We start from the raw sequence: 26325 nt of genomic DNA, 5'->3' as shown, positions 1-26325 counted from the left end.
AACAGTGAGACTACAGGTCGATGGTGGTTCCACGCGAGATGCTCATAGCGAGTGGATTCTTAATGCCTATCTCTTTATTAGGAAATCGTTGTTACAATGTGATGCGGTGTTCCGATAAATGGGATAAAATAATTCAATGAATTGGGACTGATTAGATAGGTAGACATCACTAAATGTACTAAATCTAACGTTGTATGCGTTAGGGTAATATTCCTTTATATATAATCGAGAATAAGAATCCGAAACCCGTGGGGCATAATGTATAAGAATGGGTAAAAAAAAGATAGACCGAAACTAAATCTCCAAAACGTTGACAAAGAAAACCAAAGACTAAAAGTGTCGTGTCGATCATAAAGCAGAAAGCCTAACCGCCAGGATGGTCTCCTCCTGCAGGTTGGGGATGTAGACGGGCGGGTCGTGGTGCAGCTTGAGGCCGCGCAGCAGCGCGTCGGGCAGCGCGCCGCGCTTGGGCGACGACTCGCCGCTCGCCTTCAGCGCCAGCGACACCGGCGGGGACGAGCCTGCGCACAGTCGGACGACGTTAGACATTTTATCTTTTTGAGAGACGAAATGCCCTCGAACCGAGGTCTTAAAATGCTTACCCGATCTCCTCAGAGGACTGTTATTGGTGGGTGAGACCTGCCATAGAGAGGGCGGTGGGGAACTTCCAGATGCACTTCGTCGTCGAGACGAAGGAGGAGTCCTCATTGTGAATGGTACCTGGAAACGACGATTACATTAACTTACGTTTTTCGACGATCTTAAAAAAATAAATAATTAACTGTGAAAAACAAATCTATAAAAATGTCTTCCAATATAATTAGGAATAATGTACAAATTTACTCTTTACTGTGAGCACGTTACTAATAGTTTAAATACACAATCTTATGTATTTGGAAAGTATTTACAAAAAATATTATTTTATGCATTAAAATCTGACATTAGTAATTGCGATCTATTTTTCATTTTTTATATTCATCTGACTAAACAATAAGCACTTTTGCAATGAGCACATTAAGTTAGTTTTACAAATATGATACATGAATGTTACTCACAGTCGGCGGCGAGAGGGAGCCGATGTCGGTCGTATTTCGATTGTGATTAGATCGGAGCACGTCGATGGGTTGTGAGCGAGGCACGTTGGACGCCACGCTCAGTGGGTTCTGTTCACACAACCACTGAGTTATACGATGAGGTTTTAGCGATATACGATAGCTGGTTAGCATATAACTTTTAAAATGAAATCGACATGGTTAAAGTTATACCAATTTACAGAGTCGCATGTAAGATTATATTATCTACCAAGCGGCACTGGGGCAGCGCGATGGGCATGGTGTTATTCAATGTGAGCTATGTTCGTGGTACTGGTGTGGGTACGTGGGATCGAGGACTCACCCGAGACTGCGGGTGCGCGGGGTGCGCAGGCAGCGCGGGGGGCGAGGCGTCGGGCGCGGGCGCCACGAGCGCCAGCGAGCGCGGGCGCGGCGCCGCCTCGGACGCGGACGAGCCGTGCGACGTGTGCGAGCCGTCCGCCGAGCCGCTGTCCGCCTCCACCACGACGAAGTCCTCCGCGCCCGCCCACATCGTGTCCGACGACTCCGCTGTCGATCGACACACCTCTTCATATATCGTGTAGGTAGTGTTCGTATCTACGAGATTACGTGCCATAGGGTTCGTTACAGTGCGAGAGTGCAGCAAAGCATCGCACGACCCGAGTTATGTTAGTTGCAAAATTTATGAAAAGTTATACGTCTTCTGCAATGTCAGTTAATTGCCAATCATATTCATTTATCTGTAGGGCAATGTACAAAACCAACACATACCAGTGTTTGTACACATAAAAAAAAACATTGTAACGTATAGCAATCACCTTAAATTACTAATAGCTACAGTATTTTCTACATTACTTTATTACAGCATTAATATTTGTCACGAAAGTAAACTTCTATCCCATATTTTTGTTATTATCTGCTTAATATTATTTAAGGACAATCAAACCAAAATATAAGGTTAGAATAATTTCACCTCGTATACTATAATAATTGTTTACAGAATTAGTATATTAAATTGTATCACCGATCTTTTTACGCACTCTAGCCATCGTTTTCTTGAACACCGAGTACATAATATTGTGAATTTAAAAGACAATAACAAAACGGTATTAGAAACTGTACGTGAGGCAAACAGCTGGGCGACATTGTTCCCGCGCCAACTTTGCTCACTCTCTATCATTTAGTACTTTTATAAATAGATTTTATCTATCTATGACATAAAATATTTATATTTAGCATGAAAAATCGTATTAATGAACTTATGTAGTTGTTTTTCGTACGTCATCAGTGAGAAAATATTATAACGTGTTACATTCCGTAGAAAACATTAAAAATTATGCAAATTTAAATTTTGTTTGTTAAAACAATGTTAATTAAATTTAAATAAAATAACAGTTGCATAATATATGTATTTATAATCAAAATTTATGAGGTTTGATTGAATAATTGCAGCAACAATATCGAATGCGCTGAGAGTCGCCAACATCAGCGAAGGTTATCAGAACACTCGAAATAGAATTTAACGCTAAATTTTAAACGCAGTTCACATGCCCTTCCATTATCATTGTTGGCAAAGTTGAAATAAAAAATACACCAAGGATTTTCAAGAGTTGTTAGATAAAATATCGCGTTCCAGAGTGTGACAACAATTTTTACGGTCAATATAATTCTAGTGTGTTTGACCTGACCGTCAATAATACAATGACTAATAAATTAACATTAATTATTAACTTTTCATTTTTAAAACTTTCGATGACTAACAGTGCGCATTTCTAAATGACATTGAAACAGAGGTTCGTAACAGAGGTGACCGAAAATAAAGTACTAAGTAACGCAACGTATTTTTACTTTTAATAACATATTGTGATATTTAATTATCTACATTAAATGTCTTTAATTTGACGTCGTGTAGTGTAAACCTATATACATTCATTTAAAACATGGAAATAGTTAAGTGTGATTAGGGAGATCCATTAAAGGTGACCGTCACGGATATATGTGAAACAGAGAAGCAGTAAGGCAAATAATCCTTACCCGAAGACGTGGGCTGCGGCTTCTTGGTGGGCTGCGCGACGTGCGGCGGCGGCGGCGGCTGCGGCGCCGACACGGGCGCGCGCAGACTCGACGTCGTCGGAATAGCGCTGTTAGAGTTTGTCTCTGTGAAATTAAATAATGCTTCCTGTTTCTAATTCTTGAACTCATTAAGCACATTTATATAAAAATTGAGTTATTCATAAACATGCTTTAAAAGAGTTGCAAGTTTAAGCGATCCCAAGATATTCGAAATAAAGGATCTTTTTAATAATCTTATCCGATTATTATCATTGTTTGTTTGTACCTACATTTTATACCAGGTAAACCATGGAGAAAAAAAATACTGAATTAAATAAATCTATAAATATTAATTATAAAATTAGCATGAGTACAGTTTGCATCACATGAGTCTCGTCACCAAAGTAAAACAGATTTGGTAGAAGATCCCAATGCATTAATTTTTTCTGTAAATTTTAACAAAATTGAATGATTTTTTTTAATAGAGTCCAAATATTTAAGTAAAAAAACTACAATTCACACACCGGTGATTTGTAGTGAAAGTATAACTTTAACCCACTTGCTACTATATGATAATCAATGTTTTAGTGGGAAAGCGCTTTTCCTCATAATATTGTTTCACTGAATATTATATATAAGTAAAGTATCTTATTATGTATTAATAAATCAAAGTAATTATAGAAGGGGACTATTTTAAGTTGACTGGTTTGATTATTTAAATAGCATGTTGTTAAACATTTATCTAATAAGTATTATATTTTAAAATACATAGAAAAAAAATGTTTTAATGTATTTCAATAATATCCATTTCTTCGACTGTGTGTCACTGTGTTCATTGTGTCACTGTTTTTAATAAAATAAAAATATATACATGCGATAGTACATATATATATACATACATGAAAAACTAAAATCCGCACGACTTGATTGTGATTTTGAAGTAATCGAAATAATCTAACTGAAACATGATTATACAAAAAAAAATTGCTACTTGTGCCCTACCAACGCAAGACCTACGAGAATCTTAAAAGATGTTATCTTTAACCAGCAGTGAGATATTTACGGGTTGTTAGTTTACGTTTTTATACAAAGAAGAATGTTTTAGAGTTAGTTTAGACTATCTATATCATGTCTGTTATGTAAATGTGTAATTTGTGTTTTAGTGAATGAAAGCGCTTGCCCACTAACTCGCTGATCGATTGATAAAACTTCGAGGTCTTGACGCAACGCGACTTTTTATCGCAATAATAAATTATCAGATACTTTATCGGCAATCAAGTCGCGATGCGAATCAAGATTTTAGGATGCGACAACAAGAAAAGCGGTGAAATACTCTGTTAAGCTAGTCCCTTAAATTTTTGAACCGAGCGGTGTACACAGTGGTTATATCTTAACCTTATTTACATTGATCTTAACAAAAGCCATGCGTTTCAAGCGATTTGTTAATATATGTTTATAAATGGGATATATCAACTGTCGAGAGGACATATAGAAAATCATAAAATTAGCCCACCCCATGCACCTCGTACATATCAAGCGTAATTATAAACATGTAAATACCCTGACTGTCCCACGACTCCTCTAGGATACAGTTAGTTTCGACACAGCCTTCGATATCGCACTCCAATACGTCAGGCAGTTCCGAGTCCAAACCTGAACAATATTCATAGACCGTAACCGACCGTTACTCGTTAGATACAATACCCTATCATTACGTGTGTTCAAAAATTCATGGACTTGGAAGCGTGATGCTCGCGGTGGTATTATGTGCTTGTATGAAATATGTGGTTTGTTAATGATGATGGGATGGATATAAATAATATTGTTAATTATATTCAATAATTTTAGTTTAGGGAGTTTATTTGTATGTTAGTATTTGAATAGATAGATATTAATGTAATATTTAATTCTATCAATAGTATTTTTTACGGTTAGTTCGAGAGCTGAGCAATACGACTGCAATATATTACAAACTATTTTCATAAGTTGTTGAGGAGAATGCAAAAAAGAAACATATTTTTTTATGGCTACATCTGCAAGTTCCAACCTGTTGGTGTTGCTTCCATACTAAACAATTTAAATGTAACAACGTAAACGTAATAGAATAAAAAAGTTACTGAAAACAAGTTAGAAATTTACGCAGCTAATATATATTCATAACTAAATATGTGACATATTATGATAACATAAGAGCATGACTATTAAGAATCCGAGTTCATGAAGGTTAATTAATTTCTCACAAACTTTAAAAACATATGATAAGGTCAATGTACTTAAAATATGTGACACTTATATTCAATATACCAGTTTTTTTTTTTGCAGATCAACACTAAGCTCATGTTTATCAGGAAGTTTTTTTATGACTATTTTTTCTTATATTTGTAATTAATTAAAGTAAATTAATAATTTAAAAGCAATAAAGGAAATGAGGGCAGGCTAATGTCAAATAAATGTGTATAATAGGAAATCGGATCCAGTTACGAAAGAATAAACAATGGAATGGGTCACTACAGTGAGTCACCCGAGCAGATAAGTGTCTAAATTTATTACAAGAAAGGTATTCACCTAACCTATATGTAATGAATTGTAACCTTACAGTAAAAGTTATTTAAATCAAAATCATATGAATATTATTCACGACGTCGTTTCGAATGTTGATTAAAATGATTCAATAAAAGAAAAATAAATTAAATTTGCTGTAGTTCTGTAAACATGACCAGTCGTCGAACGCGTGAGTAAATAAGGGTGAATATATTTACACATGTGATAGACGGGGTGTAATAACATCTGAATGGAACATTTTATTATTATTCATATTTTGCAAGTATGATTTATAGCTGTGATTATTTGCGGATGCTTCGCTATTTACACGTTTATATTCCTTAATAAGAAGCAATTAAAACAGATAATGTAGGTCAAATGACATCTACTTTCATATGTAAAACTCGTGTAATAAATGATAAGCTACTAGGAAAGAATGTAATACAATGAACGTATAACAGTATTTATCTAGTACTCACTGGTGATGGATGTGGTTCTCGGTCTCTGTAAGAAGGGGTGGTTGAAGAATACCTCGAAGGGCATGCGCTCGCGCGCGTTCCTTCTCAGCAGACCGATCAATAAGTTGCACAGTTCCGGACTCGTGCCAGATGGCATTCTGCAATTTGAAACTTTTATTTAAGTACTTATTTTCATAATCATAAAAGTCTTAATGAAGAAGATTGGTCTAAATTAGGATATTATCTTAGATTACCTTAGACAGACAGATATCTATAATAGGTATTTGGTTTAAATTAGGACTAACGAGGATCGAATTAATCAAATTAAAATGTTGATATAAATGAAGTAGGTACAAACGGCTAGAAGATTATTAATAATACTCGACACAAACCATGTGCTTATCAACATTAAGACATTGTTGACAACATTAACCTACAATGAGGTACAAGAATAACGTATTCCGCAATGGCTATTTCCGCATTGAATACAAACACCATCATGTGGTACATTCCTATAAACGTGCAGGTAAAGATGATAATTTTAGAAATTTAAACTAAGCTTTATCACATAAAATTTAACAGGAAGGCAAAACCGGTTTTATAATTAACATTAATGATGTAATATATATTTATTTTTATAACACGTCAGTGTGACAAGTTGCTCATACCGAAACCGAAGCAGAGCAAAACCATTGCCGTTTGGCGGAAGAATAAACGACTTGTGTAGATTTAAAAAATATATTTGATGGAAATCACTGTCAAGTATATATTAAGCAAAATTTAGTAATGCAAACGTAAGGGGTCACGAAAATAATTCTGATACAATACGTTTATACGTACAGAGTTCTTAATATTCTACTCGATACAGTAACCCAGATGTTTCGAGTGTGTTTAGTAAATTATATCTGGTATTGTTGTCAGTAAACCGTATCTTGTATTATTTATGTAATGAGCGCGTTGTCAACTTGTCATTTGTTCATTACGTTAAGTCAATTTGATATTATCTCGGAACATATAGTTATAAATTTACATTAACAAAATCTGTAAGGGTTCCATTTTGATAAAATGGTATATATTTTGCATTTTATCGCTAAATTAAATTAAGTTTATATTCTAATTATGATGTGACTGTTTATACTGTTTTGAATGAGTATTTATGATATTATGAATCGAGGTTAGAAATATACAGGGTATTCATTTAAAAATATTTCTGTGATTATAGTTAGATTTGTAAGAAAGAAAAAAAATTGTAAGATTACTACACCTTTAAATGAAATACGGATAATAATGTTACTCCATTTTAATAAATGATTTCTATTAAATTATTACTACATTACGAAATTATTTTATTAGACATGTTTTGCGCACAAAAGATTGATTAGATAGATAATAACTTATATCTAATCATCAACTTATTGTCTTAAAATTCTGTAGTGTTATAAATTATACCTATATCCAAAACAAAGTCACGATATAGTACATAATTTAGAGTAAAAGTAAAAAATACCGTTCAATTAAATGTTTTTGATATTATAGACGGATATTTTGGTGTCCATATCCATCATAAAGGAAATATTCATAGTCGTTTCGAATACGTTGCAATAACCATAAGCTATGAGACGTAACGCAGGTCGCAGATGCTTGCGCACGTATCTCTTTGATTAAACAAATAAATTAATATACCTAATATACATTTGCTTTAGACTGAAATATATAACATAAGCTCTCTACTTGAACGAGCGTGAGTGTGAGTAATACAATTTGTTCGTGGCATCATTTATAAAGCAAGCGCTGAACAAGGAAGCGACGCTTATATCGGCCACTTTAAAACAGACCTTGAATATGGCCGCTGAATGCGTAGATTATTCAGTTAAAATTAGCAAAAAATCTCGCCTGTACACTAAAAAGCCATACCTACTTGTTAACATGTGCTTGTATAAAAAAATCACACTGTTAACATTTGAACGATATAGTTGTCTATCATTGCTGTCAATGTCTTTACTGATTACTTCAGATAAAAAATAATACCCATTTTGCTGTATATGTGACCTCGCCACGATTGTGTTAATAAAAAAAGTTCTTCGTCTTTTTATTTTTATTATACCTAAATATCTAAAGACTACAAATGTAATATGCTAAGTTAAATGTTTGCTTTGACTTTGTTTGCCGGTGAGGGTCTTACTTGGGCTGTAGATCGACGCTGTTTTCATAGAACGCTTTGAGTTCATGCGGCGTGGTGGCCTGGAATGGCGCCTTGCCGGTGAGACACTGGTACACAATCGTACCTAGACTCCAAAGATCTGCTTTTGCGTCATACTTTAATGACATTATTACTTCGGGTGCCTAAACAAAGACATCATAAATATAAAATAAAGATGCAAAGTATTTACCTATAACAGAAATATAGTTATGAATAGTAATTAGAATTACCATGTACATTGGTGATCCGCAAAGTGTAACGGCCATGTTGCCTTCCTCTAGGAATCTTGCGAAACCAAAATCCGCTAATAATAAATAAAAAATATTAGTAAAAGTTCTAATGAAAAGCGTATATGAATATGTATAAAAAACCTTAGTTTGATATGTTTCGGGTCTGTGTTAAATTCAATCATTTTTGAAAAGAGTAAGATAATCATTAAAAGTATAAGGCGAATCGTACATCGTTTATTTACCATTTCCCTGAAGTAAAATTATCTACTATTCGAGGAATATTAGTCATAACAATATCCTGCGTGACGATTCAGCAAATGGTGATAGCTTTCTTACGATTACTTATGGATAAGCCCGCAGTCTGGCTAGTTTGAAGCCCCATTTATATACTTACCGATTTTTAGAGTAATCTCTGTAGGGTGTGGTGTCCGTGGAGGCATAACATTATGCGTGAGGAGAATGTTCTGCGGTTTAAGATCACGGTGGACGATGCCCTTAGCATGTATTGCGCGCATTGCTTCCGCTAGCTGTCGGAGGAAGGTCCGAATTGTGCCCTCGCTGAGCAGTCTGTTCGCTTGGAGGTAGTCTGCCAAATCTCCCCCATTACAGTACTATACGGGGAAAAGCAAATAGTTAGTAGTTAATAAGGTATAAAACTACATACAAGCATTTTATATAAGGCAGGAAGTTTATAAGGCAGTACTTAATTTTATATAAAATTGTTGCGTTGATATAACAAAAAAATTATGTTTCGAGGATTATTTATGCTGTTGTACCTAATCTGCATTTGCTCGTGGATTGGCAATACTCTTTCTACTAAATATTGTTTATAAAAAAATATGGCTTTTCTAATGAACTTTTTTACAATGTTGTAAAGTAGAATAAAATCTGATCTATTAAACTTAAGCCATTCGTTCCTGATAAATCGGTCAACCAGAACAAAGCAAGTAACATGTCCACAACTTTGATAAAGGTGCGATCATTGGTATTCAGTAAAACGAATAAAATGCTCTAATTAAAGCAATGTAATTTTAATACGTTAAATTTACATAACTGTATAATTCAAAAAACCACAAACACGTTTGACGGAAAGTGATACCAAGTCATTAACAATCACTTCGAATAATGAAACCAGAAAGATACAACGAATAATAGGAACCAAGCTAGTAAAATGACTACGACGACGACGGTCCCGTTTCGTCGTATGATGGTATTTAGTTTAATAACATCATTTTATCAGTAAATGAATTCAATTACTTCCGACAACATGACTGGACGTCTTTCTTTTAAAATGACAAAATCTGATAAGAAATTCGACGAATAGTTTTTCCGTTTATAAAACTCTTATTTCATGATATTTTGTGAACGGACGTAGTATTCAAAACAGGCTGTTATCGAATGCAATGACGTATACTTCTTATCATATTGGCTGTATTTTGATTGCACGTCTTTAGCACAAACTAATGTGTATTTTTGAAATGATCTTCAAAAGTGAGTGTTAGCAATATACATCTAATACATTTTTGCCGTTTATTCGTACCATGTTATCAAGTTTGATTCGCGATAAGCTGCGCCATGCCGCTGGTAATCTTATCATTGAGTGATAATAGTTTTAAGTGTCAGTGAGTTCTCGCTCTGCAATCCGAAAGTACCAGTTTCTTGCAGGTATAAACACCTGTAATTGGTAGATAGTTTGCAGGGAAAAAGTGACGATGAAGCCGAAATATATCTCCATATTATTGGTGTTGTCTCTTACGTAAGTTATTTCTATTTTTTGTAATAATATTTTTTACTAATCGTTTATAATATACTATAATAGGATTTATTTATTAAATATTATGTATTTCAATAAGTGATTGTGGAATTCTAACAGTTTGTTTGTAAATTACAACATTAAGAGTTGCATCGGTTCTTCTTTTCGGTAATGTCTACGTAAATTGAATTCAATATAAAATCACATACTTTGTGATTAATAGTATGCCTATATAACATCAAAACGTACGTTACACAAAATTGTGTCAAGCAATCGATTCAAATAATTAAAGATCAGAATTATATGTTACCTCTGCATTGATAATACGATGTAAAGTTATGACATAATCATAAATAATTCATTAATCATCATTAAACACAACTTCGACTATGATGTTGGGGAAATATATATTGAAATCCATGGATAATGTTGCACAAATACAACTAAATGCATTTAATTTCTAAATATTTTGAATTTTTATGTGTCAAGTTTATACAATTACAATTTGTTACACCCTTTCCGCTATCACAACTCTTATCTCTGTCCTTAACAATCCTACGTCACCTCGTTATGATAAATAAATGATACCCATTTGATTTTATTGGTGTCACATGGTAATGTCAAAACCAATTTTTTCAGGGTCAACAAAGTTTTTTCACAAAACGAAGATGAACTGTCACTTCCTCCGGATCATACAGAAATGGAGGGTTTTATTGAAGGAAGTGGAGATGGAGTGGTTGATGAACCAGTTATAGATAGTACTACAGAGGCAACATCACCGCCCAAACTAGAAAATGTTGAAGAATCGAGGATTTTTGATGAAGAGCCTGTTACAAACGCAGATTCTAATAATACTTCGTTACCTTGTCCTAAACCCTGTGTATGTAATACAGAGGGCGATACAGCTAATTTTGTTGTAGATTGTTCAGGATACGGTCTTACTGAATTTCCGTCTCCAATTGATTCCAGGACAACTACTTTAAAATTGCATAACAATAAATTAACTGAAATACCAAAAACAATATCAGAACTAAAAAGTCTAAAAATTTTGAATGCAAATAATAATTTAATCATGGAGTTGGCACCTGGCGTAAGTACTTCAATCACATACAATTTGATTAATATTCTATATAAAAAACCTTGGCACTGATTTCTTATTATTTTTTTTTAGTCTATCAGCGAATTACCAGAGTTAGTGACATTAAATTTGGGAAACAACCGACTCATTGAATATCCAAAAGACTTAAAGAATAGTTTGTCTTTATCTAAGTTGGAAGAGCTGGATTTAGGAGGCAACGATATGAGGACGGTATGTAAATGACAGATAGCGCAATGATTTTGAGTCGGCTAATTATGTGAAAGTTGATGCACGTTCGATCCTGATTTATTTGGTAATAGCCCGGACTTGGACAGTAGTCAGAAAAATTCAATGTGACAATAGTCACCCAACACCTAGCACCAGCTTAAGGCTTAATTGGACTAAACAGCTATAAAGGATATAAAGATTTTTTAATATTTCCTTACAAAAATGCAAATCTTTTTAAAAAGAATACTTTCAAGAAAAGATCAAGAAAATCAACGACACATTCATTAAATACAATTAGATTTTAATGACGGAGGAAATTAATTAAAACCGTATGTCGTAGTTTGGTTGAGCTGTCTGTCTAACTCACTCTCTGAATATTAAAATATGTGTAGTATGTATGTAGCAATGAAAAGTTACTATTTTCCAAATTGATCAATAGCCGTTTTTCAACTATATTTATCAACTTTTTGGAATGGAAGGGCTTATTTCCAATACCAAATTTTAGTATAATTTTGTAAATTTTAATAGTAATAATTTCCAAATATAATTAAAGCTGATTGAGTTTTAATTTAATACCGATAATAAAGCACTTGTACGTCATTTAGTGGCGTGCAGTATACATAATATAATAAAACTAAATAACCCCATCCCAAATTAAAAGCGTCATCTATTTTTTTCACATGTACATTCAAATTATAATAATAATTATTCTATAATTTTCTTTATTTTCAGAAACTTTCTTCTGAGAATTTCTCTTATTTCAAAGCACTTCGAAAAATTACGCTGCCTGCTGGTTCGACGGATTTGGCTTTAGATTTATGTGAAACTTTGAAGGAAACACTAGAAACGGTGTGTACTGAGTCTTGTGATACCAAGCCATTTGATTGCCCAGATGCACCACCAAAAATTGATGAAGATTTATTTGACGCTACACTGCCCGGTATGATTCCTTTGAATACTTTTGAAGGTAACAAAGAAGCAGTTACAGAAACTGAAAATTCGGTAACAGAAAGCGCTTCTACAACAATACCGTCGAAACCTCTTGAGACGGATTCTACCTTAAATGAAAATATACCCGCTAAAGAATTTTCTCTTCGTACTGCTGTGATTAACGCTCCTCAAGAAAAAATTGCATCCTTAAATGCCATTCCGGACTCTCCTAAAGATGCATCTAATGCTACAAACGTAAAAGTTGGTGCTACAACAGCTGATACAAAGAAAACTGGTGGTGTAGACAAAAGTGTTATTGGAATGGTCGTTGCTGGTATGATAGTTGTAGTGGCAGGAATTACTATAAAGAAGAACTGGAGTTCTATTAAGAAACGGTTTAGTTCAACACCTAATAGAGCTAATGACAGACCAGGAGGAAATGCAAATGGAACTGCACCTGAAGAGGTTCCATTACAAAATAAATCAGACAAATTACCGGTTTAGATAACTCTTTTTATATTTTGACACGTATTTGAATGAACTGAGTAGTGACTAGGTTCGATCTGAAAGATAATGATGTTTTAAAATCCTAGCGTTTGGTCTAAAATCTTAGTATTTGAACTGGAACAGACAGCTTTTAGTGGAAGAGTATACTTGTTGTAAATGATATTTAAGGGGCACTAAATTAGATTAAGTTATGATAAGATAGTCGTAATGTAAATATATCAACAGTTACGGTCGTCACAGTATTTTCGTTTTATACTAATGAATGTTGAAATTTTAAAATAAAAAACAGTTATTTTAGTTTTCTTTGTATTCATCGCATTGTGGTGTAGCGTTTAAAGAGTAAAAAAGTTTTTTTTAATGAATGCTTTATTTATTAAACTGTGAAATTTTTAAATAAGTGAGTTTAAGAAAGAAGATCTCTTAAGATCTTAATCGCATTAAAAATATATTAATACTGTATATAATCTTGCACTTCAACTATCAAAACGATAGCATTAATTAAATCATAAAATGTTATAAGTTTCTGACATCTTATTTTGTTAATTTCGACTTCTTCTATTCCATGTATTATGTCTCTCGAAGATTTAAATTCGCTTCAAATTTAAAACTGTTAAAAATAAAATTGGGATTATTCTAAAGTTTTATATTGAGTATGTTAATAGACAGCAAAACATTATTGTTAAGAAGGAAGTCTTGTTTTTATTTTCTCCCTAGTAAAGAGTCTCGTTATCAATGTTAAGGCTTATCTCTTAGACGTGAGCGTAAGGAACTAAAACTTTAAGAACATGGAAATAATTCATATTAAAAGCTTAAATAATTTGTAATCACTTATTTTTCAGAACTAAAAAGTTATTTTCTTTGCACTTACAATGCTTTTAGTATAATTATGTCAACGAGATTTTAAACTGTTCATTTTACGATCAACATGTTTATTTGCCAAATATCAAAGTTTATTGATGCCTCTGCTATACAATTGCTTGGGACAGGAGTCGATGTACCTTTCAAGGTGTTTATCACCACCCCATCGTAAAAGAAAGTTCTACAGAAATTAACTAGTCTTGTTTAACAGTGAGCTTGTAAATCATCATTACAATTCTTTACAATGCATCTCTGCAGTAATTGTTCTATCAGGTACCAAGAAGCAGTGATGAATAATGTTCACACTGCCATAGATATCCATTCATTCATTTACAACTTTTTTACTCAATTAACTTTGTCACCTGGTTTGGCTTTTTCCTTTCATTCATTTATGGCTCACCTCCTGGGGGCCTCCATTTGGAAAAACATGCGAGCGCTTCGGTTGCATTGCCATAGCTACGCCAGTATGGAGGAATATTGAGATTAAATTTACACAACGGAAACGATCATACTAAAAACATTTCGTACTTTCACTTGCGGTACCTTGCTTAGATTCATACTCGAATATAAAACTTTTTTCATGGTTACAAAACAGCGATATCGTGAAAAATCTAACAATTTTTCAAAATAAAATATATTTTTGTATAAAATGTAAAATACTGCTTGGAAGATACTGGCCACTGTAAAAATAATATCTTTCTTTATCTTACATTAGCCATTATTTAAAATTGACCAATTCATAGATAAGGAGCTAGTACGACTTGATAATTGTTGTTTTCTTCTGAATATTACCAATAGGAAGAACAATACCAAAACAGAAAAACTTGAAGCATTATTTATACAGTTACAATATCAAAATAAACACGGTTATTGACACAGCAGTTTTCAATGCACCAGCGATATTACCGTTCATGTGTATTTAGTTGTTTACTATTGATGTACATATGTATTGAGATAAATAAACTGTTTATTTTCACAATTTGCTTTTATGCGTAAAATCATTCCTTTGAAGTGATTTACGATATCAAAGATTAGTCATGAACAACAATGTTTTTGTTTATATGTACTTCTTTTGTTATTTATGTATGTAACTCGCCGTTATTTTGTATATTAGGTATTGTCAGCTGGTTCACTGTTATTTTGTAAGAAAGTAATTGTAAAGATACATACTATGTTTAATATGTATTCAAATTATAATTTCGTTATTCCTAATACAATCAATAAATCATTTAAAAATTGTTATTTTGGCTTTTATGTACCTGTTAGCTAATTACGTCAAATAAAAATACGTATAAAACCTAGCTTTCATTTTGAAGTTATATTATAATATGTGAACGAACACAAGAAACAAATTCACATGCTCCACTAATTAAAAACAATAGACGGTTCAAAGACGTCATGAAGAAACGCTAGAGTGCGGTAAACACTTGTGTGCACTAAGAACAGGTCGTGTAAAGAACGAAAATGCGGGCGGATGCGTGCTTGACTGCATGCCTGTCTGACCGAGACAATCTGTAGTGTTCCGTTAGCCGGTAGCGGACGATATAACCATGCTTGGTCCAATTAAACTTTAATATTTCGCAACACGATATTTTATGAATCATTACTAATTTTAAAGAACATATGGGCTAAAGTTACATAGGACAGTCCTAATAATGTACGGGTTAGTGACCTAAAATGCGCCAGGCCTACGTCCAATGCACTGCGCAGTACGCTGTGGCAACGTTTCGGTGGACGTACTCTATTTTTATATCATGTCTGATTTGATTATCAAGATGTACTGCAATTCGAAGGTTATTGTGCCCATTTTTAAAATTTGTATATAAGTATGTATTTCGGCAGAAAAATGTATTCATATTGATGCTCAATACTCAACCTAAAATCTTTTTTTTTGTTGCGTAATAGTACGATTGCCATTTATATTTACTGGCCGAACTACTACGAGTGAAAATGCTCTATAAAACAAATTAAAATAACTACATACTGCAAACAACACATTCAAGATATATTATTATTAAAAACAAATTTATTTTATCGTATATTCCTTGGGTTGAGTCTAGACGAAAAATCAACATTAACGCAGCTAAGATTTTCCATATGATATAAAACAGGACATTTAAAAGAATACTCTAATAATTAAAAGCTCTTTGATTCGATAGAAAGCTGAAAGGTTATGATTTCCTGTGCGTCACTTTCAAGCTACATCGAGTTTCAAAACGTGCAGAGAAACCGTCCTGACGCAATCACACTCTTTTTCATTTCTCCGACGGGTTATCGTATGATCGTTCTACATAGAACGTAGACATCGAACGTACGAACGTAGTTTATCGAAGGAACATATTAATTGGTAGATATTTTGCAGGGCAATTTGCCAGTCATATAAAACAGATGATGAAATGTGTTACAAAGGTATAACTTCATAGGTATTTATGTTATCTATTAAATTCCTAAGTGGCCTTTTTATTGTAGGTATTATCCCTCGAAGTTTGTCATATAAGAGTAAGAATTTAGTATTTTATTTAAACGTACATATAATTTAAGCCCTAATATGATTTGCAGTTCTATGAATATCGAAATTGTTGACAGGAAATTGTATAGATTAGTATCTTTTAATTCATTCCCGCTGCACAGAAACTCATTAAGCTATTTAATACCTATGCAGAAATACTCTAATTTCATAAGTTTAATATTTGCTTCAATAGTTTCGTATTATGTTTTATTAAATTTTTGGGCAAATTTAAAATATATAAATAAGTGTTTTTTACATTAACTTATAAGCGACGAAATGAAATAAAATTATAAATAAATATAACAGTACCTACTTTTTATTTGTATGTTAAACTACTAATTAATTGAAGCAACTCATATGAACTGTAAACTTTTTATTCCGACAGATTAAGATCAATGTTTTTATTACAGTTATTTTATATTGTAATTGTACGTAATTACTCTGGTTTGCATTGCAAATGAAATATTTAATTATTTCTATATCAAGGGGATAAAAAACATAAAATTACATTGTTGCTTATTTTTGTAATATTCTAGTACCATGTCTTCAGTTTAGTTCAGGTTTCGTCTTTAGTTATAAACTAGGATTATAAAAACCGCTGAGGTATGTCGTTAATGCTACGATAGGCATGCGTCGTGTTATAAATATATAATGTTAGAATACTACTTAAACTTCAAACATTCAGGGCTATCTATTATATTTTGTACCTATGTGTTCAAAATCACACAGTGAAGACATGTTTGGTATATACGTCCTTGCGGATCTATTTATAAAGATCTTTAAAAAATATTTAGAATAAAACTGTACTATGGAAATCCGTATTTTAGTTATTTAGCAGTTGTAAAATCTTTAGCGCAGAGACTGTCGAACACTTTGTAATATATCGCTATTAATTCGAGGCCAAGGTTATATATAAGTAATTATTAGCTTGTTGTCGTGGAAGGTGTGGGTATATATTTGTCCCTGTGTAGGAATTAATGTTTATGGCTGCGGATTACATCAGAGATGAACAACTATTGTTGATGTCTCACATTATTCAGGTCGAAATTAAACTAAATTCTATTAATCAGTTTTTTTTTGCCATAAAATTACCAGTAACTGTATGTTCCATTGCTGGTTAAAGGCCTCTTTCCCTTTACTACGCTGTCTGGGTATTATAGTAAAAAATATGCCATATGTGTATCCCACACATATGGCATAATTTCTGTTTTTGTTGTGTTTTTGGTAGAAAAAATGTTTTCTTTGTTGAACTCACGATTTAAACCACATATCAAGCACATGAAATCTAAGGCGCATACTCATGTTTGAACCTCAATTTATCAATTAAGATTCACTCGTTGCCACTGGGATCTGAGGTTTTATCAATAGATTTCATTGGTTTTACTCCATAGAATAGAACAGGTATGCGCCTTTCATATTTCTCTTTGTCTCGTTGTCGTCGGCTGACCCATCGTTGAGCTAGTGTATTGAGTGGCTGTAGTTTTAACAATGTTCAATCTATATATTGTTACGTGACCATCGAAGTTGTCGTATATTTGCCAAGTATTCATTTTAAAAGGAGGAGAAATATAACGTATATAATCCGAAAGGTAAATGGGCGATTTTCGACCACTTCCAATTGTAGTTAAACTAATGGTGCAATTATTTCTGTTCGAATTACATATTACAAGTATTATGATCAGTTCACTTTCGTTCGCTACTTTCACGTCGTTTCGAGTGATAAGTATGACTACGCGTGTCGGCAGTTTCTGCGCAATAACCTAGACTAGCGCACATAGCTATAAAGCAAGTTTGGATTCAGCACGTGCATGTCTCAAGAAATATAGCGTTACCTTTAAGCTTCAACACGGGGAACGAAATTGCATCATGAATTGTTACTCGTTCCCTTTAATATAACTTGTTACGACAACGTTGTATGCAGATTTTATAAAACAATATTGATAGGTTCCGTTCATTAAATAAATTATTATTGATTTGCGTTTCAGACTTTGCGTTAACGCGTGCGAATCTCAATACTAATTAAAGTTACCGCAATTTTTATTTAATTTCTAAATCAATTTTAGCATAATTGTTTTATTTTTCGTTATTGTTTTAAAGTAAGTATTTTATTTATAAGGTAGGCATATTCCAATTATTACATAAATGTTTTATCAAAAGCTGATAAGGTGTACATGAGTTTTGAAGTATTGACTAAATGATATAAAGGTTAGTGGGGCAAATCAGTGACACCATTCGCGAAAGGGCAAAACAGCGCACTGACAACAGCCAAGTGGCCGTTGTGAATGAGATAATTTTCGATATCTGGTTTTATCCATTTTACTAATTAAATAAATGTATCATTGACCTGTTACAGTTTTTTTTTTTTATTATTTAATACGCATTAATATAATATTAAGTGCAAGGCTCAAATTTTATCTTAAGCTTTGTAGAATTTTAAGTGATATTGGATTGGTCGAACGTCGTAGCTGGCGTCGACATTGCACGCTTCGTAAGCGTGCTGTTTTTAATTCGTATACACAGACGATTTCCTTATCGCAAATAATAGACACTACACAACGTATAATAAATAAATATCCCGACATGATAATAAATTTAAATAATAAATACGGAACGCTAAACCTGTTTTTTATCAGTTCTACTTTATTTATTTATATGTACAAACAAAACGATACCATCCCACTTTGCGCGGACACTGTATTAAAGCCATTTTCATAACATTTCCTGGAGTTGCCAAGAAGTTGTCCGTAGATTGTTTTTAGTATAAATACGTACATGATCGTAAAAATAAAATATAATATAGCTGTACTTTTGCCCATGTTCATTGCTGTTGGTTAAAACAATTTGTATTTATCAATTTTAAAATTCTATCATATAATCAGGATATGTATATTATAACGGCCATTACGAGCATTACGATCTTACAGCAAGTCTGCGTTCTTTTTCGTACGTACGTTTTCTTCTTCATTTAAAATTAGAGGGAACTTTTTAATTTTACACACTAAAAAAAAATATGAAGTAAAAATGATCACGTAAAATCGTATAATTGACACGCGATACTGCGCTATCGATGAATGGATTAAGGGCAAGGCCAGTGGGTTACGGACGCTACCTAACGCTCGTTAACATCTATACCATTTCCTGGTAATTGTTGTTGATATACCGAGCAGTGCATTAAACAAGGGAAATGAACCAGGAGTTATTGTGTGGTAATTGCGTTGTTCCATGTATTATAATTATTGAAGTCCTCGAATGCGTATCCATCCATGTTTAGGACGTCTTAAATCACTACTTCACTATAATACCTACCTTTAAAATAAATGTATATTTTAAAACAAATTACTAAACCTCGAAGGGATTTCAAGTGAGCATTTCATAGGTCTCATGGTAGGCATCTTCTATCACTGTTATGAGATTCGCTTGATGGTACACAATTATTTGATTGTCATCAGAATAACCTGATTACATTTGCAAAGACTTAAATTTGAAGACTAAGAGTTATAAGTAGTTTAAATTGATTTCCTAGATTTTTTTACATATTGACTTTTTTAGTTACATCATGTAAGGGACATTACATAGCCGTTCGTTATATTATGCTGTACACAGCGCCATAAAGCGCCTTTGGATGTTTCGGACGTTTGCTATATCATGGCCCTGAGGGCATGTCGCGCACATCGGAAACAATAAATGATTGGCCCGGCATTCGCAGTTTTGAACGCAATCGCTTCTTCCTGGTTCGTGTTAATTTTCGCGTATTTGATAGTAACATATTCAAATAAATATTGTTTCCGTAGGAAAATTGCTATAATTGACATTATTGGTAAAACAAATTATAATCGGTTAGTATGATTGCCTATAAATAAGTCAATTTAACAAAGGCGTGTATTAAAAGAGCACCTGAAATATTTTTTAAATCAATGAAGTCTTACCTCCATGACAACGTAGACGTAAGCGGGGCTGTCCATACAGTCGTGCATAGCGACGAGGTTTGTGTGGTGAAGAGCTGTCAGTTCCCGGAGTATTTTTATTTCTTTGACGAGTATCTCTGACGCTTTTTGAATACCCTTCTTCGTGACCACTTTCACGGCCACTGACTGTGATGGATTCTGTGATAATAAAGAAAAGGAATATTTTAATTTGAAATCGGTTATAGTTCATTATAATATACTGGTCGGTTAATTCGATAGGTCGAATAGATAATATCGTTAATTTTATCTTTAATATGCGAAGTATGTATATTCTTGAAAGCAATTTTCAAGAATATACATACTTATCGAAATAATCGAAAAACATAAGTTCAATGACAACATTAGGAAAAGCAAATTACTTGAAATATCATAATATAATTCTAGTAGTCACCACCTTGATAGGGATAATTATAATAAATCTGTTTTTAATCATGAACCACTTATAAATAATTAAACAACGACATAAAATTGAATATGCATATTTTATTAAAACATTTTAAAATCTACTTAAAATTACAGTCCAATAGCTAAATATATCGCATATACTTGTTAGCACGTGCGTTGTCGTATCATATGTTACGTATTATTTTTATATTCACGCGATAATTTAATCCAGTTTTTGCCGTCCTTGCATAATAAAAACAATACTATTACAGTATAACGTGTATAGATATTTCCAATAATTCTAAAGAATTACATAAGTACTACGTGAGTAACAATTGTCGTATAAATCTTGCGATTGAACATAAATGTGCAAAACATAAAGGAAGTGAGAATAATAAATAACATAAGTTGTAGATGCAATTAATGTTAAAGTGAAATAAAATTATAATGATCTTCATTAAGCAATGAATACTTGTAGACAAAATACATGTGCTTTACATGTTACCATCTTAAAGTCCGAAGTACAACAAAGTAGAATGACTAATGAGTCACTACAAATTTCCTCTTCCTGATGCGAATATATTTTAATTACCGATTTTAAATTTAAATCGAATACAAAATATTGGTTTGATAGTAATATAATATTTTATTTCAAAATTAAATATTTCTGTAACAACAAGCCGAATTAAATTAATCCAAATTTATATTTAGCGAACAGACGGTCCGAGGTATATGTTATTTTATTTGCTTATCCAGAAGGGAGTCGGTGGTGCGCCGGAGTTGAGCTAACATTAGCCCGTTCTACATTCCGAACTCGGCAGGCTCAAGCAGCGATTACAATTTGACCCGATTTCGTCATGTAGTCCCGTAGCCCGAGAAGAATGAGTTGCACTATTGTAACCATCAATTACACTTTTCTTATCTTAGAAATATGTAATTAAGTATGTATTTTAAATGTATATATTTTTAAACATTTTTTTCGGATAATAATAATAGAAAAATGATAAAGCAAGTTTTGTAATAATAATCAATATTCAATAATAGTGAGTGGAGTATTTAATAAGTCGAAGTAGAAAATCCTTATATGCTGCATGTATTATTAAGATTAATAATTGAATCAGATCAGTCCATATTTTGGTCGCAACACATGGCACGTGTCTGTGTGATGTATGCCCTTGGAGTGCATTGCGCGTGTCGTATTGTGCAGCGACGCATTGTCTCGTCGGTTTTACACAAAGAGGTGAAACCGAATCTCAAAACATGTCATCGTATAGCCGGCGTAAATAAACAAATTAATGCGTTTAACATGATAACTGTACAATATTGGTTTTATATTATACGTTGTCAAAGATTATATTATAATAAATGATTTATTTTCTAATTATTAATTAAATTCTTGTTATTTTTATGATATAATAATAAACACTAGCTCAGACACAAGACTAATTACGCTTTCACAATTTGAGTAGGGCAAGGATAGCATGAGATTGTAAGTTGCAACAGTTTATAAAATACCACATGAATCGCAGTAGGGAGTGGCTTGATATTACACGGTCGTAAATTAGAGACACGTGCAGGTAAAGTGAGCTGGTTAAGCTTAGTTTGGACATTAATAGATGGGAAATAGAAACTAGAATGACAGCTGCAATAACACTAATAAAACTGGTTTCTTTTATTTCTGCATGGCGTGCGTTAAGGCTTTTATTACACGCTCATGCAAACATCGTCAGACATGATATTCAAATGACCAAATAGGTATATGTGTTAGATACTAAATTGATTTTTAAAACATGTTATATAGACCAGGGGTCGATTAAATTTAAAGGCAGAAGAATCCGACAGAATAAAAATACCACGTGTTAGGTGTGCGTGTTTCTGCTAAAAAGTGAGCAAATTGTCGGCATTTTTTTTAAAGTTGACTAACAATGAACCAAGACTAACCTAATCTAACTAGAACTCTGAAATAATGATTTAATAGAGCTTTACTTTATTTTCAATGCGATTTTTCTGGATGTCGACCTCGTGGATTCGTTTTTTGAAATCATTGGTAAAGGTAGCAGACCATAAACTGAAATATGTAACACTAAACATGTCACACATTTTCAAAAACCAAAGTCGAAAACCAATAGATAAGCGCTTAATAGCGGTCGTCCATTGAGGCTGTAAAAGCGTGAGTATCGTTGCGGATCTGTTTAGTGTTGTTTGCTTCGATTTTTATTGGAAACTCGAACATCCTCGAGCTTAGCTTCACATATTTCATAAGCCGCGGTTTGATGACCTTGGTTCAGATTATATGCATATATAATTAAAATACTCAATTGAAAATGACAATATAAATTATATTTTGTGATTTACAAAGATTTTAGTAACAGTAAAGCTAAAAAATTAATGATTGTGTGAAGAAAAATTAAAATTTACCAGATTTTTTTAATCAATTTCATGTAACAACAGTTATCATATTTGATAGTAGGTAATCCGTCGCTCATAGATGTTACTAACTAAATTGATAGGAAATCCTATTGTATATATAAAGGTTAAATATACTATATAATATAGCAATCATAAGCAGGTTAGTATCTAAATTGACTAAACTTCTAATGTCAAGACAAGGACTTATGTTGTTTGACCATTTGAAAAACTTAGCATCTTGACTGGCTTCAAATCTTTATTTAAGAATCACCTATTCTCTATGAAGCCATTATCACAATCAGTTCAAAAAACAAAACTAATATAAGATTTTAATACTGTTAGTAACAAAACTAATATTATAAATGTGAAAGTAGTCTGTCTGTCTGTTGTTCTATCATGGCTAAACCAACCAACATGGTTTAACCATATTTGATGAAATTTGGTATGAAGCAATCTTGAACTCCAAGGAAGGCTTTTTTTATATCTGACACCTGGCAACGAACTCCTTTAATGCGATTAATGTAATATTTTTAGTATAAAATTATGCACATTCATTTATGTTTATAAACATTTAATAGTCGTTAGTGTGGTTTATTGATTAGATGTTTAAATATTAATTAATTTCCAATCAATTGATAGAATAATTTATTTATGACAAAAATTATGAAACCGCTCTACTGGCTGAAAATAATAAAACACTTTAAACCAATCTTGTCAGTTAAAACCATGTCACTATCTTTGATTATTCATTAAACATAAAATTTCATTTGAAGAGAGTAAGGATACCAATTACAAATGTATGTTTAAAAGCAACATCAATTAGACAGAAAAATGGCCTATATTCAAACATTTATTTATTTAATCTTTTATCTACTCAAACTTCATTAAAATTTATTATGTTAAAAATAAAATCGATTTTGCTGTTTTAAGTGTGATTATATATATATTACCAGAACTTTGAAAATATCTAAATTATAACACATTGTTATGCAATTGCTATTATCAATTAGAATATATCTTTAACTTACAGTAATTAAACATTTCTTATTCAAAATTACTTTTAGGTCTCTCTTTCATTTCATTTTATCCATTTTTATAATCTTAAATTTAGAGTCTACATTGTTCATATTATGTTATTGGTAAATTATATATTTCATTAAAAACCCATAAAAGGAAGAAATAAATCAAGATTAAAATTATTTTTAAATGTTATAACATTTTAGATACATAAGATGACATTAAACACTTATATTTAAGTCAATACCAATAATGCACATAATGACCACAAATTTTGTAAAACCATCTTCTTTAAAATTGGTTTAGGCATGTTTCAATTAAAGATGAAACGGATAGCAGTTTGGCCGGATACCGGATATTCGGCCGATCATGTGGCCGGATAGCCGGGTATCCGGCGAAACGTAGCCGATCGCCAATGGGACCCTTAATTATTCTTCTTTGGGAATTATTCTTTGTGGGCAGCTAATGCCAAACAATATTCAAATTTAACAAAGTTTGTCAAAATCTACCTTTCTGCACCTTGCAGGAAGGGGTATAGCCAAAGACTTTTTTCTGAAGCTCGCCTTATTTATGAAGAGAAACGCAACCACCTGCTACCGCTCAATGCAGAGAAATTAGTATTTATTCACCATAATTTGCCCTTAGTGATATCTGTTTTATCTCTAGTTTCAATTACATTGTTCATTATAATATAGAGTACATTTCAAATGTAAAACAAATGATTTGAAATAGTTTAGGTTACAAATAATCTATTATCATCACATTAAATAGTTATATTATCATTTTAATAGTGTTTTATCCTATAACTACTATTTTGTAAAAAATACAATTTTTTTATTATATCAAGAAAGTTCTTGGTTAATTTATTTATACATATATAGACATTAATTTAAAATATTGTTTATTGATTTTCCATCAGCAGTTGTATTAAAATAGGCTTAATGTTAAAATGGTCCTATGTTTTTTTTAATTTTAATATCTAATTGTCCTAAAAAGGCTTTAACTGGTGTCATTGGGTTAGGTTAGCTGGGGATTAAATGTAATTAAATTAAAATTACTACAAGAGTGGTGATATTTTGTACTGTTGATTGTTACTAATCATTTTATATAATATGGTATTGATTATTGTCAAAACAAATTAAATATTCATGTCACAACTTTTAGCAAACTATTTCAAGGATAATGTCAAACCAAGCAATATCATTTTCATACACATAATGTTTACATGGTGTTATTGAAAACAAATTATTCTTCTGTCATTTTCATTTAGAACATTATTTATTTACTTTAGGTATTTTCATTAGAAATATTTTTTTGAAATATGATTAGTAGTATATTAATTAATCAATTTATGTTTTTTTAAGAAATATCAAGGCACTATGTCATACGTTATGATTGCTTCATCTCGGTTGATATGACGTTTACGCTACCCACGGATAAAACAAATCGATACGAATTGTTTTATGTTAACCAAAATAATTTTCTCTCTTTGTGTGGAGAAACGTACATTGAAACTGTTTTACTGCCTAAATATCTAACAGTGACAATAGAAAATCTTGGAGAAGCAATGGAAGCATACCTTTCTTTTCCTGCCTTTGTACACCATGGCGAAGGCTCCATGTCCTATTATATCTTGTTTGGTGAACTCGTATTCACCAACTTGGATAACTTCCATTTTCACCAACGCTTTTGCTTTAACCACTGACATTTTAAGTTTTTATAAAATTACACTTTAGTAAAGACAAAGATCGATAATACAATTTTAGAAACTCGTTTGTGGAACTTGACTAAGCGCTACATTCTGATTTTGAGCTCCTAATCACTTCCTATTGGCTTCCAGGTATTATCTTTTAACTATTAGCCTAATGCACTAGTGAATCATTGTTTTTCTGCTATACACTACATACATTGAACGCAAAACGCTTAAAAGTGATTTTATTTTGTGTTATGGTGTTGTGTTTGATTTTGCGAAGTAAAGACTGTATTGCCATAATCCAATTAATATCAAATAATATTGTCTTCATTCAGAGTTGCCAGTTTGTTTTTTTTTTTTACTTCTATGTAAATACCTATATTATAATTTCAAATAAAAAACTATTAACTATACCTCTAAAGAAAATCTGATAACTACCTATATAATTTGAAAATGCAAAA

At 32.3% G+C, this 26325-nt stretch overlaps 2 protein-coding genes and 1 long non-coding RNA gene across 9 annotated transcripts in view; 2 read left to right on the top strand and 1 right to left on the bottom strand.

The window, feature by feature from the left end:
* The window catches only part of LOC113403392 (serine/threonine-protein kinase unc-51), a 29042-nt gene extending 2884 nt beyond the window's left edge, over positions 1–26158 (bottom strand). The window contains exons 1-12 of one of the 7 annotated variants that reach the window (XM_026643931.2): positions 25751–26158; positions 20323–20499; positions 8928–9144; positions 8534–8607; positions 8286–8446; positions 6125–6261; positions 4665–4757; positions 3087–3209; positions 1396–1649; positions 1056–1178; positions 603–720; positions 370–521 (exon numbers count right to left, since the gene is read on the bottom strand). In XM_026643931.2, coding sequence (XP_026499716.2) covers positions 370–521; positions 603–720; positions 1056–1178; positions 1396–1649; positions 3087–3209; positions 4665–4757; positions 6125–6261; positions 8286–8446; positions 8534–8607; positions 8928–9144; positions 20323–20499; positions 25751–25879 — 1758 coding nt within the window. In that variant the 5' untranslated portion in view covers positions 25880–26158. The remainder of the gene's footprint in view (positions 1–369; positions 522–602; positions 721–1055; positions 1179–1395; positions 1650–3086; positions 3210–4664; positions 4758–6124; positions 6262–8285; positions 8447–8533; positions 8608–8927; positions 9145–20322; positions 20500–25750) is intronic. The other 6 variants (XM_026643932.2, XM_026643933.2, XM_026643934.2 and 3 more) reach the window with 6 other exon arrangements.
* On the top strand, positions 6195–6842 carry LOC135193615 (uncharacterized). Its single transcript, XR_010309329.1, has 2 exons — positions 6195–6328; positions 6384–6842. It is a non-coding gene; the product is annotated as an uncharacterized LOC135193615 (long non-coding RNA).
* On the top strand, positions 10073–13323 carry LOC113403394 (uncharacterized). Its single transcript, XM_026643940.2, has 4 exons — positions 10073–10289; positions 10926–11376; positions 11458–11595; positions 12325–13323. Exons 1-4 carry the CDS (start codon positions 10246–10248, stop codon positions 13024–13026), a joined length of 1335 nt encoding a protein of 444 aa, XP_026499725.1. The 5' UTR covers positions 10073–10245; the 3' UTR covers positions 13027–13323.
* Positions 26159–26325: the final 167 nt, after the last annotated feature.

Source organism: Vanessa tameamea, chromosome 13, assembly GCF_037043105.1.
Source record: "Vanessa tameamea isolate UH-Manoa-2023 chromosome 13, ilVanTame1 primary haplotype, whole genome shotgun sequence".
NCBI lineage: Eukaryota > Metazoa > Arthropoda > Insecta > Lepidoptera > Nymphalidae > Vanessa > Vanessa tameamea.
This window is presented reverse-complemented; position numbering and strand designations above follow the sequence as displayed.